The sequence below is a fragment of the Crocodylus porosus genome, unplaced genomic scaffold, assembly GCF_001723895.1.
Source record: "Crocodylus porosus isolate Cpor-Errol unplaced genomic scaffold, CroPor_comp1, whole genome shotgun sequence".
NCBI classification, from domain to species: Eukaryota; Metazoa; Chordata; order Crocodylia; family Crocodylidae; genus Crocodylus; species Crocodylus porosus.
In genome coordinates, this window is record NW_017728910.1 from 12,319,694 (window position 1) to 12,338,098 (window position 18,405).

General features: G+C 42.2%; 1 protein-coding gene across 1 annotated transcript in view; it reads left to right on the forward strand.

The window, feature by feature from the left end:
- LOC109308697 overlaps positions 1–18,405 on the forward strand; it is a 24,541-nt gene continuing 6,136 nt past the window's right edge. Inside the window, exons 1-6 of the mRNA XM_019533128.1 lie at positions 1–167; positions 11,633–11,783; positions 13,387–13,480; positions 15,468–15,586; positions 17,115–17,257; positions 17,896–18,093. Coding sequence (XP_019388673.1) covers positions 28–167; positions 11,633–11,783; positions 13,387–13,480; positions 15,468–15,586; positions 17,115–17,257; positions 17,896–18,093 — 845 coding nt within the window. The 5' untranslated portion in view covers positions 1–27. The remainder of the gene's footprint in view (positions 168–11,632; positions 11,784–13,386; positions 13,481–15,467; positions 15,587–17,114; positions 17,258–17,895; positions 18,094–18,405) is intronic.

The following is an 18,405-nucleotide window of genomic DNA, read 5'->3' on the forward strand; positions in this document are numbered from 1 at the left end:
CTTGAGACGATTTTTTTCCTGCTTGGAATGATTAACTGTTGGTGTATGAAAATACCAAACAACAGAATCATAGCAAGCATTTGGGAAGAAGCAAACATCTACCTGGATCTGAGCTCTCGCTTCCAATCAGCCTCATCTATAGCTCCATATTCTTTGCTTTGGCAGTGGTGAGAGAACTAAGTTTTCTTTTCTGAAAATATGCAAAACAATGACATACAATTTAGACAAGCAAAGACCCTGACTTCACCTCCATTAAAGTTAGCGGGAGCACATTTAATGTGCTTTGGTTCACGCTCTTCATGTATGAAACTTTGGCTTGAACTGATATGAAAAGGCTAGAAAAGCCTGGAAGAATTTAATTTGTTTCTATAGATACAAAGAGTTTGATCCTGATCCTACTGAAGGCACAACTCCTAAGGGCTAAAAGTTAAGCATAAGGTTAAGTGCTTTGCTGGATCAAGTCCATAATGCCTAATAACTTTTATCAGAATTTAAAACTTTGTACTTTAAAATGAAAGAAAGATGCTTTTTATTCAGTAAGAACTGCTGAAAGTGAAACTGTGACTCTGTTGAAATCAACGGGAGTTTTTCCATTGACTTGGTTGAAGCCAGCATTTCATCCTCTTCTTTCCTCTGCAAACAGATAGCCAAAATCATCTTAATGCACACAATGCATTTTTTATTTGATTGTTCCTTCTCAATGTTCTTAAAACATTATCATTAGAAAGAGAGGTTCCTACTAGAATCAGATGCTGCACTGAAGAAAAAAATGGATAAAAGATGGATAAAAATCACGTGATTACTGTCGCAAAGTGGTTTTACTAGCTGCTATGTTATGATGACACCAGAAAATCGACTAAAAATATAGATTAATATTTTTCATCTAATGAGTAGTTCTGTGGAATGACAATTTAAGTATTTTACCATTATTATCTAATAGGTCTGTGTGAACCTTCAGTCCCTGATTCAATTTGGTGGAGATTCAGCCTGATTCGGCCGCTGAATCTCCAAATCCATACTGAATCAGAGGACCCTTTAATCTCTCCAGATCGATTCAGAATGATTCAGCAATTCAGACACAGAAACAGCTTTAAATGTTTTCTCTACATACCCCTAGGTAGCAGGCAGGTCATGGATGCTGCAATGCTGGGGGCAGATAGAGCGTCCCACAGAAGCATGGGGGAGCTCCCTAGCATGCTCAGCAGCAGACCCAGAAGTAGACCAGAAGCACTTCCAGTCCACTTCCAGGTCCACCAGACAGCATGCCAGGGGACCCCCCGCACCCTGCTGGCTCAGTGACTGGTGCCTTCTGGGTCAAGGGGGCACCCAGGGTCCCCTTGCAGCCAATCACTGAGCTGCAGGTGGCAGAGAGGCCCTTCACTGCACTCCCTGATGGACCTGGAAGTGGACTGGAAGTACTTCTAGTCCACTTTTAGGCTTACCACCGAGCATATGGGGGGGCGGCCCTGCACTCCTGTGGGACACTGTATCCGCCCCAGCATCACAGCATTCATGAGTCATGCTGGTACCTGGAGCTATGTAGAAAAACATTTAAAGCTGTGTCTATATCTGAATCAGCCTCAAATCTTCAGATCTGGATTTGGCCGATTTGAACCAGGGACAGTGATCCAAATCAGGAAATCGAATCGCTATCTCCGATTTGGACCGAATCCAAATCCAAATCAAATAGGGCCCACTTCGCACCCCCTATTATCTAATTATACACACATCAGAAAATCTCAAAGGTTTAAGTTGACTCTTTACACCAAAAAATCTGCTCTCTAGAGTAGTAATGTCGTTGTATGACTCTACTGAAGCTAACGGAGAGTTGGCCATTGATTATAACAGCACCATGTAGTCTTGTACCTCACTCATTTATCTGTGAAAAAGGAATAATATTTCCTGTCTCTCAGCCTTTACATGTCTGTCCTAGCTAACAAGGATGTAAAATTTAAGGATACAGAACTTCCATCTATTAGTAATGTACCCACTGTAATAGAGACCAATCTTTGAGGGACTTCTCCATACTTGTGCAATAATAGCAGTAATAATTACAAGTGTTCCTATCACTAATCACACTTCAGAACAGAAGTCGTCTGTACTGTACAGTTCATGCCTGGTCAACATGGTAGCAGCTGCACTTACATTGTGTGCCAAGCAACATATGGTAAGTTAAAGGTACATATAAAAAGTGCCTGCTTGACAGTGGTACGAGTCTTGCACCTGCTTCTCACAAACAAATTTATTGCTCAAATTTTAAATAGAAAAAAGATTTTTGACCTGGCAGAGATGGTGTATAGTGCTGCATTTCAGGAAGGAGAAAAGTTTTATGGCTAGTTATAAACCTCTGAAAAATAGTGTTTATAATGGAAATGCTGACACCACCTTAAATATGCCATTGCACTGAAATATCACACTGATAATTTATTAGATCCTTTGTGTGATGTATTTTTCCATAAAAATCTTCAGCCCATCAGCCTAATACCTTACATTTTGTATTTTGAGGAAAAACAAAAAAGAAAAATCCCTACCAACTTATGTCATTTACAAACACGTTTTTCCTTGGGCAAGTACAGCAAAGATGTGACCAAGCCATAGAAAAATGCTTGTTTGTTGTAGTGGCCATAATATCCCCTGAACTGTCTCTACTGTGGGCTTCTCAATGACCTAAGTGCTCATTAACAGCATTTTTCAAATATTATTCACAGGTTAATTAATTTTTTTAAATTTTACAATATTGAAAAATCAATGTTTCAACAGTGATCACTTCCCATTCAACTTTCAAAAGAATTTATGAATATTTATACATTCATACAAATCTGTAGAAATTTTAATTCCAACTCTAGGTTGCTGTCTTTCACTGGGATAGGCTCCACTGACTACTATAGGCTTTGGCAGGTCTAGAAACCTGTGTGAAGACTGTTTTCTAGATAGAATCCTAGAGCCTCTAGTATGACAAGGAAGTCTAGGTCCTGAAGGGAAGGGAGGATTCACAATGGAAGGGGAGGAAAGCTAAAAAGCAGTAATCGATCACATCTCCAGTGGAATTTTCTCTGGGCACAAGGTATTTCTGGCATCTCCATCACTGGCAGGTTTTAACTGCAAGAGAAACAAACAGTAGAAATGAGCGGTTTAGAAAAGGGGTAATCAGACTTGGAAGAGGGGGTTGCACTCTCAAGGTCCTTTGCAGTTCTATTTCTTTATGATTCTTTGACACAGGGCCCATACTTATTATCAGCACTGTAAAGACATCCATTGTCTTTAATGGACATAGGGTTAAGTCCAAGGACATTAGCCTCAATTTTTCATTACAATTTCATTTATCTGCCTACTATTGTGCGGCACTCAACAAAAGTTTCCATGGTAATCTACCTTGGCAGTATGTTGGACGTATTATTAAGAGAAAAACTTCAGTAGAGCTATTTACCACACCCTTTAATGATACCTGGTGTACTGAAAAGGATGTATTTATTGGACTTAAGTTTTCAATAAAGGAAACACCACAAATCGGACACAAAATTCACCAGCTTGTTTTCTGTCATTGTGCTCGTATTCAGAAAAGGACTCAAACAAGAGGGCTTTAAAAGACTTTAATATATAATCATCAACTCTCTTATTTGAGACAAGGATGTTAAATAGCAGTAAGGAGTTGCATCCATCCTACAAGCACTCATAAAAGCACCAAACAAAATATAAGCCTTTTCAAACTTGGACAGCACTTTCCTGCAAAGATCTCAGAGTATTTTTCTTTACTTCTAGTATGATTGTATGAATGACCCTCCAAGCAAGGCCAAGTTAAAGCTGAAACTAACCAAATGCAAAAGTGATTAAGGAAAAGCCAACAGTGAACATATGTAGGGTCCTTCCACTCCCACTGCCCCCACCCCCAAATGAATGTGGGCAAGCAGGAAGGCCAAATCCTGGCTGCCTTCCTGAGCAGCCCCTTGCCCTGGATGTGCTTGGAGGGGAAGGTAGGTGAAGAGCAGTGCAGTTATGGATACCTACAGGACTGATCAGACACTAGGCACAGAATGTGTCCCCAGGTATCATTGAATTGGTGCACAGAGGACTGACTCAAAATAGTACTTGATTTCCCTGGTGTGCTTTAGAAATGTTCCAGAAAGTTGAAGCCACCCTTAAGTGGCACACGTGTCTAGACGCATGGGCTTCGATGTTTATTTAGGGCATCCTAAGTGCTACGTCTGTCCACACCCAAAGGCAGCATTTCAGAGATTGGTCAGGGTGATCACTTATCTTGCCACAGATATCACCAACCTATCTTCAGTCAGCTCTATAAACAGCTCCTGGAAAGGAGGGTTCATTGTAATTGGCCAGAGCAGCACAGGAATTCCATTGATGCGCTAAGAGATTGGTAACAATAGCTCCTAAAGCAACTGTGCGTTGCGAGGTGACAGCTTGTTTCCTTGGTGACAGTGAATCCATGGAGTTTCAACCAAGACCCTGAAGGGGACTACAGCTTTTCAAAGGATGCAGACCGACAGCCCTGTAGGTGGGGAAAGATGGGAAGAAGTACGTTTTCTCTAGACAAATAGCTTCATGCAAGCCGTGAGAACTTTATGCAACAGCAGGACATGTTCGAAAGGTAGGAGAACGAAAGAGGAAAAGTAACTTTAGTCATTGAGCTACTGGCTCAACATGCTTTGAAAACCAAGATAGTGTTACAGGATTGAATATCTTATTAAAACATACAATTGCTGTACCTGAATTGTTGATGGCGGCTATTGTACAGGAGATTTTTTTCTTGGTGTCATTTATTAATTACTTCAGGCCGCAGGATGTCTTGACATAAATGTATTATTTATGATATACATGTGCAAGAGGTACATTGATTAAGATGTAAAATTTGCAGACTTAAGTAAGTCCATGAAAAGCTGCATGGAATTTAATTGATAAATAGACTAGTAATGGGTAATTAGGTTGGTTATTCATTAGGACTTTTTCATGTGGCAAAGTTTTATTGTATATAAAGCAAGATAATTGACTGCACACTAATGGCAAAGATGAATTATGATCATAGCTGCAAGGTGAGTTTGTCATTAAATTACTTCCAAAGGGATTACTTCAAAATATTGCAAAGGGTAAAATGAAACTGATAGAAGAAAATAAACAGGAAATTAATGAAACAGGAAGACACAACATCTACCACTGAGCCTACGTTTACGATATCAGCGATCACTCAGAATAATATTTGACCTTACTTGTATTGGAGGCATTTGTTGCAATAGCTGAACGCAGTGCAATGAACTGAGGAAAGAGGTTTAGTCTGAATTCTGAATGTCTGGCCTTTATACCATACATCAAGTTGAGATGTGCAAGCTAAACCTGGATTTCATTTTGGAACATTCATTTTGGCCTGTGTAGTGGATTGTGCTTGCGAAAGTGTTGAGGTCCCGGTATCTTGGGTACAAACAGCTATTTATTTGAGCAGTTGAGGCGGCTGCATAAAAAGGTAGCTAGTAGAAACATGCAAAATTGGCTGTCCAAAAAGGTGTCTAAGAAGGAGTATATTACCAAGTTGACCTAGGCTGTTTTTCTTTGGAGATTTAACATGCCTTGGGGGTTTGTTTGGGGTTTTGGGAGGGGGGGCAGGGGGCTCCTTAATTATAATGTTAAAAGCTCCAGAAATAGGCGTTTCTGTTTAAATTCATTCTGATTTCTAATTTCTCCTGCATCGGCTTGATAATAACTGTGGAGAACTGTGATGTTAATTGTGGGTCTGATTACATTCCCACTGAAGTGAAAGGCCACAATGGGCCTTCACTGCCCCTGTATGTCATTTCAGCAATGTAAAAGGGCTATAGCAGGACCATAATGGTACTCAGGTAAGTTTTCTCTGCAATGAGTTGTACAGGGACAATATAAACAGCTTTTCATTCATCCCCCAGCCTTACAGCTCCCAGCAGAAGTGGAGGACTCATTTGGGACTGAGAAGGGAAATCACTGTAGCTCAAATAATCCTACTGAGTAGTCCGTTCCTCTTTTAAAGCAAAGCACTGAATCTGGCACAGCCTACACTTCTATTACAAGACTGAGAACTGCATAAGAGAAAAAGGAACATTTGGCTTGAAATGCTTCCTTTTACCTTGTCAAATATCCCAGATTCTTCACCTGAAACTTCTTTACACTTAATGATTTCCTATATTATCCTGTCTTCCAAGTTAATACAGACAGACTTCTCTATTCAGAGCATTATATTAGGTAGTGTACACATACCGTCATCTGGGTGACATCAAACGAACCAAATGCTACACAACTCTTATCAAATGTATCTCATCCTGTTCCACTCTCTGTGAAAGTTTTGCCATCTGGAAGAGCGACAGGCCTTGTTTTATTGATGTGGGCCTATGAGTTTCTATTGGTGAAAACTGAGACTTCAGTGGTTTTTTAAGAGGTCTGGCTCAGCACCACAAAATGTCACGTGCACAGCCATTGTGCGCTCATGGCTTCCAGTTTGCAAAATCAGATCTGTTAGCTGTTTAATTGTTCAACATCACTGACACCATGAAAATACAAGGACACAGCTGCTCAGTCAAGGCTACAGGAGCTAATATTAGCAGCCAAATTTTGCTGTCAGTTCCACCCACATTCGCACTATCTTCACTAAATGATTAGTCTGGAGTAACAATGGGATAACAAAGAGCAAGTTTTTTCAGTGCTTCTTTTTCCAGTTAAGCGACCTTTCTTATTTCTTATTTATTTATTTACTTACTTGAAATAAGCTAAACCCAACACAATGAAAGCAAATTCTTTTTGGCCATTCACAAGGTATCCCAACTCGGTTTCAAATGACATTTTAAATACCTTTAAATCAATAGCTAAACATATTTTGTCTAGTGAGGAAAACCTTCAGATTTTGTTTATGGATCTGACATTGTGGGCATTTATGCACATGCATTTGTTTGCTTCAATGCACCGCAAATCCAGCACGTTGGAGCAAACTCAGTTGATTCTGCTGTGCCCACGAGATGAGGCGCCCAGCACTGCGTCACATACATTCGTGTAAATGGTGAGATGCGCATTAGCGCTGAGAAAATGGTGGCAGTGCGCTTTTGAGCTAAAACACCTTTGATGTGTTTTGTTTATAGATCTGACACTGTGCGCACATCGCTTCTTGCCTAAAATCATGATTCCCAGTACTCCTGGGACTTTAGAAATCACATGATGTTGTCGCGGTGAGGAAAAATGTGAGATTTTTGTGAGTGACAGCTTCTCTTTATTCCTCCTAACCACACAGTCGGTCCCTTAAAAGATACCCACTAAAAGCCAGCTGTATCCTTGCATTATGATTTTAGAGACTCAGGTGAGAACCAGCTGAAAAATCAGAGTCAATATATGAAAAAGATTCTTTCACATGATAATGTTAAGTCTCTTTAATCCCTCTCACAGGGTTTCCTCACTTTTTAGGAATCCTATCTGCCCAAAAGATATCATAGATCACTGTTGAGAAGAGAGAGAAAGCAGGAAGGTTATCACCACAGCAGGTTCCTATTAGAGCATTAGGGAAATTAATTTCTCTCTCATAAGAATTTAGATCTGTGATTTATGATAACCACCAGCCTCTCACTGCAGGCAAAGTGGGAGGAAATGACTCAGCCTGGACAGAGAGCATGAATCTGTTGGGCTTTTTTCCTATAATGGGTGACATAATCTAGTGTGCTGCTCCAAAAAGTGTCATTGGAGAGGCATACCCAGCCAACAGGCCCCACAATTAGGGCAGAAGTGTAATTAGTTTCATGTATTGTGAGCTACAACTATTTTGAAACTGTATCTTTCATTACAATTTCCTTTAGATGAACTCTAAGTGGTAGTAGTAAAAAAAAGAAGGCGAGACAGAGAGAAATCAGTGTTCACCTTATTCTCTGAGCAAATGTATATTAACAAGTTTGAGGTCTAGCTTAAACTTTCTGAAATCATTAGGTATACAGGGAAGGACCTGAAAAGTCAGGGGGGTCCTAGCTTTCAGACATTGCTTCTGGATTTCTGTTTCAATTCAGTAGCAGTTTTCTACAATAAATTGTTGAGGATTCTACAGTAGAAGTAATGACAGCTGCTAGAAGTTAAGAGCTATGAGTGGATATTTAGTTTTAATACCAGATTTCCAGGCTTTGGAGTTTTTACAAGATTTTAACAGTAGGACATGCTTCAAATCCACTTTGGGTGCTCCTACATGACATGCTTTACTGCGCAGTTGTGTAGTTTACTACCCAGGAAGCATGTGTGTCCACACGTGCACATGCTTACTGTGCAGTAAAACTTCCTAATCACAAGTGAATTTGCTACCTGCAAATACAAGCAGCAACTTTACTTGTTATCGCTGACTGAGCAGTAGTGCTCATGTAGACGCCTGACCAGGTGCAAATATCCACCCAGGCAGCCGGCCACGATGGGGCAGGAGATTGCTTTGTGCCCCAGGAGCTGTCTGCTGCCAGTGTGTGCTCCGCCACTGGAGCTCAGGCCAGGGACTGTGTCCCCCTGCCCGGCAACGGGGACTCCAAGCCCCCAACTCCACGATCACAATCAGGGAATGGGGGCTAGGGAGATCCTTATCTCCCAGTGCCAGCTACATGGCCCCTGCAGCCATGGGTGACTGGTGCCACCTTAGTCAGGGGGACCGCGTGCCCCCCCAGTGACCAGTCAGCAACTGGGGGGGGTCTCCCATGGCTGATTGCGCCAACTGGGAAGTGGCCATGGCACTGCTAGAAGTGGCCACAGCACTCCCAGAAGTGGCCACGGCACTTCATCCAGTACTTCCACTCCCTAGCTAGTGCTCGCAGTGGGGCACCAGTGTGCCCACCTGCCCATTGCCTAAGTGGGAAGCGTGGCCTGTCAGGGGATGCACATACACCCCCAAGCATCTCCTATGCATTGCCACTGCCTGCAGCTCTTTTTCAGTCCCCTGCCCCTGATCTGGGAGCAGGGACTAGGAGCTCCCTGCTCTCTGGGAAGGGGGACATTGTCCCTGCCCCAGCAGCAGTCAGCCCCCAGGGTCAGGGTGCAATGTCCCAACCTAGGGCTGGATTAACTCATAGGCAAGCTAGGCACATGCCCAGGGCCCTGAGCTGTGGAGGGTCCAGCCCTTCCCTCCGCAGTGGCAGCATGAATGGCCCCATCCACTTCCCTTCCCTTTTCCCTCCCCTCTGCCGGCCTTGCCACCACACCAGCTGCTTCCTAGTGGCAGCTCTGAGCTCTGCTCCCCATAGCCAGCAGTGCTAGGGTGGGGATGCGGGTCTCAACCAGCCCAGGGCCCAAAAATTTGTTTGCCTCGGGACCCCAGCCAGGAAACAATATTCTCCAGGCCTGGTGCTCACTGCCAGCCCCTGGGCTAGCTTAAAGCTCCCCCTGGTGGCAGCAGGGGCCTATTGCAGGACCCCTGGCAGCGGAAGGAGTTTGCTGCCATTAGGAGCAAATCTGCTACCACTTCTCTGCATGTGTGGATGCCTGCCTGGAATCGTTTACTTATTCACAAGTAAACTGTTCCCACATCAAATGCATGTGTAAACACACCCTCCAGGTTGGTAATGTTTAAAAGCTGTTACTACCTGGTAGTAAACAGTGGGCCAAATGCTAACCCTGTGTAAACCGTCATCCTAATCCTGTTTAAATCACCACAGATAGCAGTGGAGCTCTGCTGGTGTACACCAGCTAAAAAACTGGCTTAGTATTTTTACAGCTTTTAGACGGGCAGGTGTATATGACCCATACTGGCCATTTCAACCATGGGCTAAGTGAGTTTGTGGATGCCAGTCTTTGGAGGTTTATCCTTCCAAGCCAGGTTTGTAGGCAGCATGGGAAATGCTTTCAGAGATGCAGTTGTTTCATAAACAAGCAGCCTTGGTTTCTAAACAGTCTTTTTTCACGAGAGAGACATTAACTGAAAAAATTTAACACACAATATTATTTCAAGTTATGATCCGTGTGCAAGGACGTTCAAAGAAAACCAAGTTCTCTTGTGACTGCAGTGCCCCAGTGAGGGCATGTCAGTAACAGTGATATCTAAAAGGTCCATATCTCCACTGATTTAAAAAAAATAACTATTTTTATCATTGTTATCTATAAGTCCCAAATATCACCATTGGAATTACATAACAATGTACCATGTACTTCATGTGAATTATTCACATTTCCACACAAATGTAACAGACCTGACCCCAACTATAAAACCATTTCTATATATCTTCCTCTCTAATGTAGCTTTATTTAACCTGCAGTACATCAAGAGTGTGCGCGACCTCCAGGCAGCAATAACACAAAACCGGTTTAGGAGGTCTGCTCAGTAGTCTTCAGCAAACATTTACCACCTGGTAATAGTTACTCCATCTTCTTTACAGGATGACGCTACCTCATGGGTTTCCTGAGTAGGCATATATGAAAATGTGCAAAAGCGTTCATTACCTGATTGTCTAAAGATGATACCTGAAAGCACCAAAATAAATAGTTACATTTTCAGAAATGCTGAACACACAGGGCTTCCTTCCAAGTCACCCTTTGGTTATTGTTCCTCTCTCAAGCCCATAAATAAAAAGAATGAGGTAGAAGCAACAGTAACATACATTTCTCTTCTGCCATCTGCCTGTTGCAAAGACATTACGAGCGATCAGATAAAAATCAGACAAGATACTAGATGTGTTTTTGATGATACTTAAAAAGAAAGATGGAAAATCTTAGCAGGGCAATATCAAGTCTATTCATGATTATTTTGAAATAGCTATGTAATCCTGATTTTATTATATTTTACTTAACTTGTCTGATACACTCTGGCTCACCATGAAACTTTCATTACCATCCTCACTAGAGCATTTTAAAGCTGCACATTTTATTTCTTCATTTCTTTTCCTGTGTGTAATTGTTTTAATGATGTTTCTTGACAGCTCATGGAGCTTGTAGAGGAACAGGCAAGCTATTATACTGTATCCACAGTTACTAAGTTAAACTAATTTTTCCAAAGCTTTCCATGGTAGATTTCTAAATTGCAGCTGTGGGCTTGGGAGATGTCCCCTTGCTTTGAAGCACAATTTGAGAAATTTCCATTTATTTCTCAAATAAAACCCTTAAAAATGTTCTTGGGTGTAGGTCCAGCCAAGCACATAAACCCAGCGGTTTGAATATTCATGTCTGAAGTTATTCAAGAGGTTCAGTTCTATCCTGGAGCCCACCTGCTTTGCCAAAATTTACAGATGGGAGGAAAATGTAGCTTTTGGGAGGGGGGGGGGGAGGGTTGTAGGGAGCTGGGCATCTTTCTTACGAACTGTGCTTGAAGTATAAGTGACTACACCAAGTAATATCATGCCACTGATGAACAAGCACTATTCCCCATTGTTTTCAATGTGAATTCTGATTACAAACTGCTAATACAAGCCCCCTCTTTAGGGACCCATTCTGTAAACATTTATGCATGGAAGTAACTGTATTCAGGTAAGTAGACCCACTGATTTAAACTCTGTGTATACCCCAGGGTCCCGTGAACACAGTCCGATCACACATTAAGTTTCAGTTACAATTTAAAGTATATTAAAGGTGAACCTTGCTACTCTGTTTTATAATGTCCATAAAACTCTCTGCTTCCCAATCCCTTGAAAAAGTGTTTTAATGGTTTAAAATCTTGTCTGATTAGTTCCTCAGGTCTGAATACATGCAATCTTCAACTCAGTAAACCCCATTCCTCTAACTGCACTGTGCTAAACGGTACAAATACTCCTCTGCTGGTTTTATCACGCAACAGAGAAATAATCCAACAGAGCCACAAGTCAGGGATATCTTCACCAGTAAGTGTTTTGTATACCTGTCTGGTTATATGTGTATTGAAGAGAAACACACATGGGCAGTGCTTTTATGGCCAGACAAGACCTGAAGGCGTCCATTCTGTCCTATTTAGCCTCCAGGGTTTGATGAGTTTATGAAAGAACATGGTTGCCTGCAATATCAGGGGAGTGCCTGCAATATCAGGGGAGTGCCTGCAATATCAGGGGAGTGGACTCAGTGACCCAAGAGACCCCTTCCAGTCCTATATTTCTAGATAGGCACAGCGGGCCAGATTCTGGGCAATGCATGCCTACTCAGGTAGCCCATGAAGCACCCTGCAAATGGGTTTAGTTCCATGCTATAAAATATATTGCGTGTGCTGCAAGACTGCAGATGATGCTGTATCCAGTCAGCCTCTGCATCCAGACATGTGTGGACATTTGGTCCCTCAGAGACAACTAGTGGCAGCACACCTTGCGCCACTTCTAGTTGTCCCTGGGAAACGCCTATGCCATGTGTGCACTGGTGTGCGGCAAGTTACCCCAGGTTGGGTAGGGGAGGTTGGGGCCAGCACTGGGCTGGCCCCAGCAGCCTTACCAGGAGCCTGGGGGCCTCCTGGGGCTGCAGCAGTGGAGATCCTGCCACACAGAGCCTGTCCGGCAGCAGGATATGGCTCCTGCCAGCCAGGCTCTGGCTTCAGGCAGCGCACGCTGCCGCCGTGTGTAACACTCCTTTTTTTCTCTGCAGGCTTTTTTCTCTGCGGTACGTGGCGCTGCAGACATATCTATTGCACCACATACCGCACAGCTGTGCTCATCTGGATGCAGCCTAGGAGTGTTTAGTGTTTGCAGCTGTGCATGGGGACTATCGCTGAGCCAGCGATGGATAAACTGAAGACCATACTTCTAGGCTGCATGCTGTAACTTCTCCCTGGGACTGCTGGTCAAAACACATTTTGATGGGAAGACAAATAGCATATAGAATCACAGAAGAAAAGGGCAGGGAGGGACCTCAGGAAGTCAGCCAGTCCAACCTCCTGGTCAAGACAGGAATATCCCTGCCTGAGTCATCCCAGCCAAATGTTTATCTAACCTGCTCTTAAAACAGCCAAACTCTGTTAAACCCACAACCTCTTTAGCTAAACATTGATAGCAAGTTCTTCCTAATATTCAACTTACATTTCTTTTATTGCAAATTAAGACTTACTTCTTGTCCTGTCTCCTGCAGCCACAAAGAATAGGCTATCACCATCCTTTTTTATAACATCATGTATTTGAAGGCCATTATCAAATCCCTTCTTAGTCTTCTCATGTTTTCTCTGCTTCCACTTAGATGTCTTAAATTGAATTTAAAGCCTGTGCGCACACTTCCTCCCCACCCCCCACATGCACACAGACACACAACCCTCTTGTTCATGTGCCATTTTATAACTGAGTTTGAAGGAACAGTTCATCATCACCAGACATAATTACATCATATCTCAACCATAAGCATTCATCAAGCATGTGAGCATGTGTGTATATTATTTGTACTGGAATAAGGCCATGGGGTTTTGTATAAGTAGGAAGATACTGCCAAATATTTAAGCCCATTAACTGATCCTTTCTTTTGCATTCTTTCTTTAAGCTTCCCTCAGATTCCTTCAAATATCTTATTTGGCATGAGTTAGAAGAACATGACGTTAGAGGAAATCAGATTCGTTGCCCCCGAGTGAGGGAAGGTAAAGATGAAAATGCGTTCCTTTGAGAAAAGATGGATTCACTTTAAAGTCTTAAATCCTAAGTACTTTATCTGAACATTTTTTAATTGCCGAGGTGAAATCCTGGCTCTACTTAAATCAATGGAAGTTTTGCTATCGACTTTAGTAGGGTCAAAATTTCACCCCTCTATTTTTAGATTTCTTTTTAAACGCCATCCAGACAATGCACTGTAAAGATAAATAGCATTTGAAAAGTGAGCACCAAAGCTGTTTTTTTGGGTTGTGTGGGGGGTTTTTTGGTGGTTTTTTTACAATTTCAGCATTACTGCTTACCTTGTGCTCTTCTTAAGTACACTGACCTTAACTAGTATATAAAATATCACAGATACATACGTACAGGAGATAACAGACAGCACACAGCATGCAAAGTCCAACCCCGAAACAGTAATACCTGCTTACTTTTATGCATGTGGGGCCCTACTGTACCCCCTACAACTGTCCAGTTAAGCACATGTTTAAAATTAGGTGAGTATTTGTATCAGTCACCTAATGCAAACTGGAACCTAAATGGAACCTAAATGGCAACTCAGCAAGGCATTTAAATATATGCATAACTTGATGTGAATAGTCCCATTGATTCAATGAACCTTAAGCATATATTGAAGGGCTGTTCCAAATAAGGATGCTCAAGTGGTCAGAACAATCATAAAAAACACTTGTAACTTTGGTCCATGGTACACGAGTTGCACATCCATCCCTAACTCCTAAGAAGTAAAGGTTCAGCACACTGCTGCTCAGTATTGTCTGATCTTATATTGCGTAACATGAACAAAATTAGTATCGTAAAATCATGGGAAAGCAGAGCTGGAAGGGACTTCACAAGGTTATCTAGCCCAGCCCCCTGCTCAAGGCAGGATCATCCTGGACCAAACCATCCCAGCCAAGTGCCTGTCCAATCTGCTGTTGAAAACTTCCAAGGATGCAGATTCCACAGTTCTCTAGGTAACCTGTTCCCATTCTTGACTACCCCCATAGTCAGAAGGCTCCCACTAATCTCCAGCCTAAATTACCCCTGCTGCAGCTTGAGGCCATTGCTCCTCATCCTATCCACTGCAGCTACAGAGAAAAATCCATCTCCATCTTCTCCGTAATCGCCCTTCAGGTCTTACCATCAGTCTTCTTTTCTCCAGAATAAATAAGTATTGCCTCCCAGGCCACTAATTATTTTTGTTGCTCTGCACTGGACTCTTTCCAAACTTGACTCATTCTTGAAATGTGGGGTCCAAAACTGGACACTCAAGGTGAGGCCTCACCAGTGCTGAATGAAATGAAAAAATCAGCTACCCTTGATTTGCACATAACACTCCTGTTTAATAAAACCCAGTATGCTGCTGGCTTTTCTTTTGCAACAAGAGCACACTGTTGGCTCATATTCAGTTGATATTCTCCTCCCAGATTCTTCTCTGCAGTAATGCAGCCTAGCCAATAGAAGCAAATATTTTCAAACCTTGATGCCTAAAGTTTACCAATGAAATAAAATATTTTATTTAGCACAGAGCTGAATAGGACATGTAATTTAATAGAAGTGTGCCCACTTACAATGACTTACAATGACCTCAGATTGTTGAATTAATACAAATGATTCAGTAGAAAACCTCCCAACTTATTTACAACTCGGAGCTGAGAACCTACATTGTCCAGCACCATACCTAGACTCCTGGCAGCCCCAGGTGTACTTTTAATATCAGGGCCCCCTTCGCCAGAGATAATGATAATAATAATCTGACAACGGAAAAAAAATTACCATTTTCAGGCCACATTTCTGTCAGAGCCCAAGGCGGCTGCCAGGTTCACCCAAGCCTGTGTCTGGCCCTGACATTTTTGTCATAATAACAAGTATATTATTTTATCTCAAATACCTTTCCAAATGCATATATTGTCTCAGTCAGTAACTAAATACGGATGCCATGGGATATCAGTTACCATAAACACATATTTTTCTGAACAGGGCCTTTAGAAGAAGAGCTGTTCTTCAGAGGAGAAGGGCATATTTTGCAAGCCAGAAAACAAACAACCGAAAAAGAGAAATGGCAACAGAAATGTCAAGAGAACTGGGAAAACTGTACTGTAAGGAATTATTATTATTATTGTTGTTGTTATTGTAATTATTTATGGTATAGCCTCATGTACTCTGTACTGTATGATTGATAGGCCAAACAGATAACACAGCCCGTGTTCTTAATGCCTAACATTTTGAGAAGTAAGGCTTGAACAATAAAGTACATTAGACTGACTGGAACAGATCTGTAGTTTGGACTAGGCCCCTGTGCAAGGAATAAGGGGTCTGGCCAGATACTTTGGGCCTGGGTACAGAGAAGTTAGTGAGGCTACTTGCCTTCTTGGAATAAACGGGTATAAAATGTGCAGGGAACAGGCAGAGAACAAAGGTTTGTACTAACCCTTTCCCCTTTAGCACTTACTAATAAGAGTGCTTGAACCAATGTGGTAGGGAGTTAGGATATTAATTAATTGCTGGTATTGGTCAGCAGTAAATTACTGTCTCTCTGTAGCAAGAAGGATGCAAGCCAGGAATTGTGGCACTGAGGCCCCCGCGACTTGTTACATATGTTACTCAACTAGTTGGTTATTGCTCAGTAAATTTAGACTGGCCACACATGCAAAGTAAGACTGGCCACAAGTGCAAAGTAATTATCCCACCATAAAAATAACTATCCAGCTATAACAAGAGCCTACCAGCTACAGAGTTAGTGCTTGACAATGCGTAACAACACTGTAGCTGATTTGTATCCAGCTTTAATCTGAACATGTGGCAGGGCCCTGAAGCACAATGTTTTTGAATAGTATAGATTGTGTTTCCCCCTGCCTAAATGCACACTCTAGACCAGGGGTATGTGTACCCCTATGGATATGTGGGAAGGCCCTAGGGGTATGCACGAGCAGGTGGGGACAGAGCACTGCCACCTACCACCCCGCACCGCTGCCTCCCAGGCACGGGGCCAGGCCGGAGCAGGGTGAGGGCAGCAGTGCCCCACTGTGAGCCGCACAGGCACTGCCCAGCTGGTTGGATGCAGACACTGGGGTCAGGGGGAAGCTTACACGTGGTGGCAGCAGCCTTCATCCACCACCCCAAGCTGCCACCACTTTGCATCCAGCCACGTGCCACCCTCTCCCTCCCCCCTTAACCCCGCTCCATGTCCAGCTGCCGGGGGGTACACTTATTAAAACAGGTTGAAAACCACTTATCTACACCATTGAGTAATGTGGTCTTTATAATTATAAAGGACTTGGTTTTGTGAGGGTCCATGTGACAATGGGACAGTGTTGTACACAATAAGAGAAATTATGGGAAAAGAAATGAAGGTGAGAGTGAATTAAAAGAAACAAAAGAAATTAGGAGGAGTTCTTTGGTGGAGAACATACGGAAAGGAGGGGGCTGTTGGACAAGAAAAGGATAAAGATGGAGGCTGAATTTCTGATGACAAACATGGTCCAGTAATTTATCTAGATAAGAGAACACCAGTTCTAGGCACTTTGTTATGTGTTAGGTAGACCAGTGTAATGATTTAATAACTACCATTTAACAGAAAAGAAATAATAATTTAAATTAATGTCTGTTATTTTTTCCCATTCCCAGATTTTGAACCTTTCATTTCAGGACTTGGGAGACCTTTACCAGGTGGATAACTTTAAGAGGATTCTAAGGAGGTTAATTCGAGTTGAAAGGCTTTGGTTGGTGGACAATTCTTTGACAGACCTAAGTGCCATAACGTTGCCAAGGTAGACAGTAAAAATTGTTTCCAGGTCTTATCCAACATCATAAAAGGGGGTTGCACAACTGACTTCAGTAGAGAAAGAATTAGGTCCTTGGTGACTGACAAAATACATTTTTATATAATTGAATCAAAAATCCATACTGTTAACCTGAGCTGATGATAGCTAAAGAAACTGAAAAACCATCTGGGTCAGATTCTTGTTGAGTAGACCCTTACTCCATGAGTGGTCCCATCAAAGTCAGCAGTGGCTCCTGCTAAAAGGAAAGATTGCCATACCAGGTCAGTGAGAGGAAATGTACACAGAGACAATGGACAATCGTCAAAAATATGGATTGCTGTGGTCATGGTAACACTGGAGATGGGGGATAATGGTCCAGCTATTAGGAAGTGCAAAAGAAAAGTGTGAACTCTAATGATCTAATCTTGCAATCCTTGTTTAGGCAAAAATACTAATGCAATTACAACAGTATAAAACAAAATCAGAATCAGACTCCTGAAAGTTGAACTCCTGTATCCATCAGGTCAATAAACTTACTCTGATTTAAACTAGCTGTGGATCCAAACTTCATGCCTGTTTATTTTTTTCACAGAACATTTCCTGTTTACATAGTAAATGATAGCATATGTTTTTGTACTTTACAGATGCAAAGAATTAAACATCAGTAAAAATCATTTTACATCCTTCAAACAGCTGCCAAAGATGCCTCAGATTCAGTACTTGGCACTAGCTGAAAACAACATTGAGACATTAAGTGGAATATCAGACTGGAAATATACTCCACTAGAATCCCTCATACTCAAGAGAAACCCCTGCGAGTTTCAAGAAAACTACAGGCAGCTGTAAGTCCCACCACTTTTTTCTCAGTAAAAATATGTACAATGAGAAAACATCAGGTTCCATGAAAGCTTAAATGGAATATGCGGACAAAATACAGTAGCTGCCATAGCTTTGTTCTTCCTGTAGTCTGATCACCGCCACAGAATAGCCCAATACGGCTTGAAAATACAAACTAGTTGGCAAAATGACATCTGGGAAACAGTTTCTAGTTTCATAGATTTCATAGATTTCATAGACATCAGGGCTGGAAGGGACCTCGGGAGATCATCGAGTCCAGCCCCCTGCTCAAAGGGCAGGAAGTCAGCTGGGGTCAT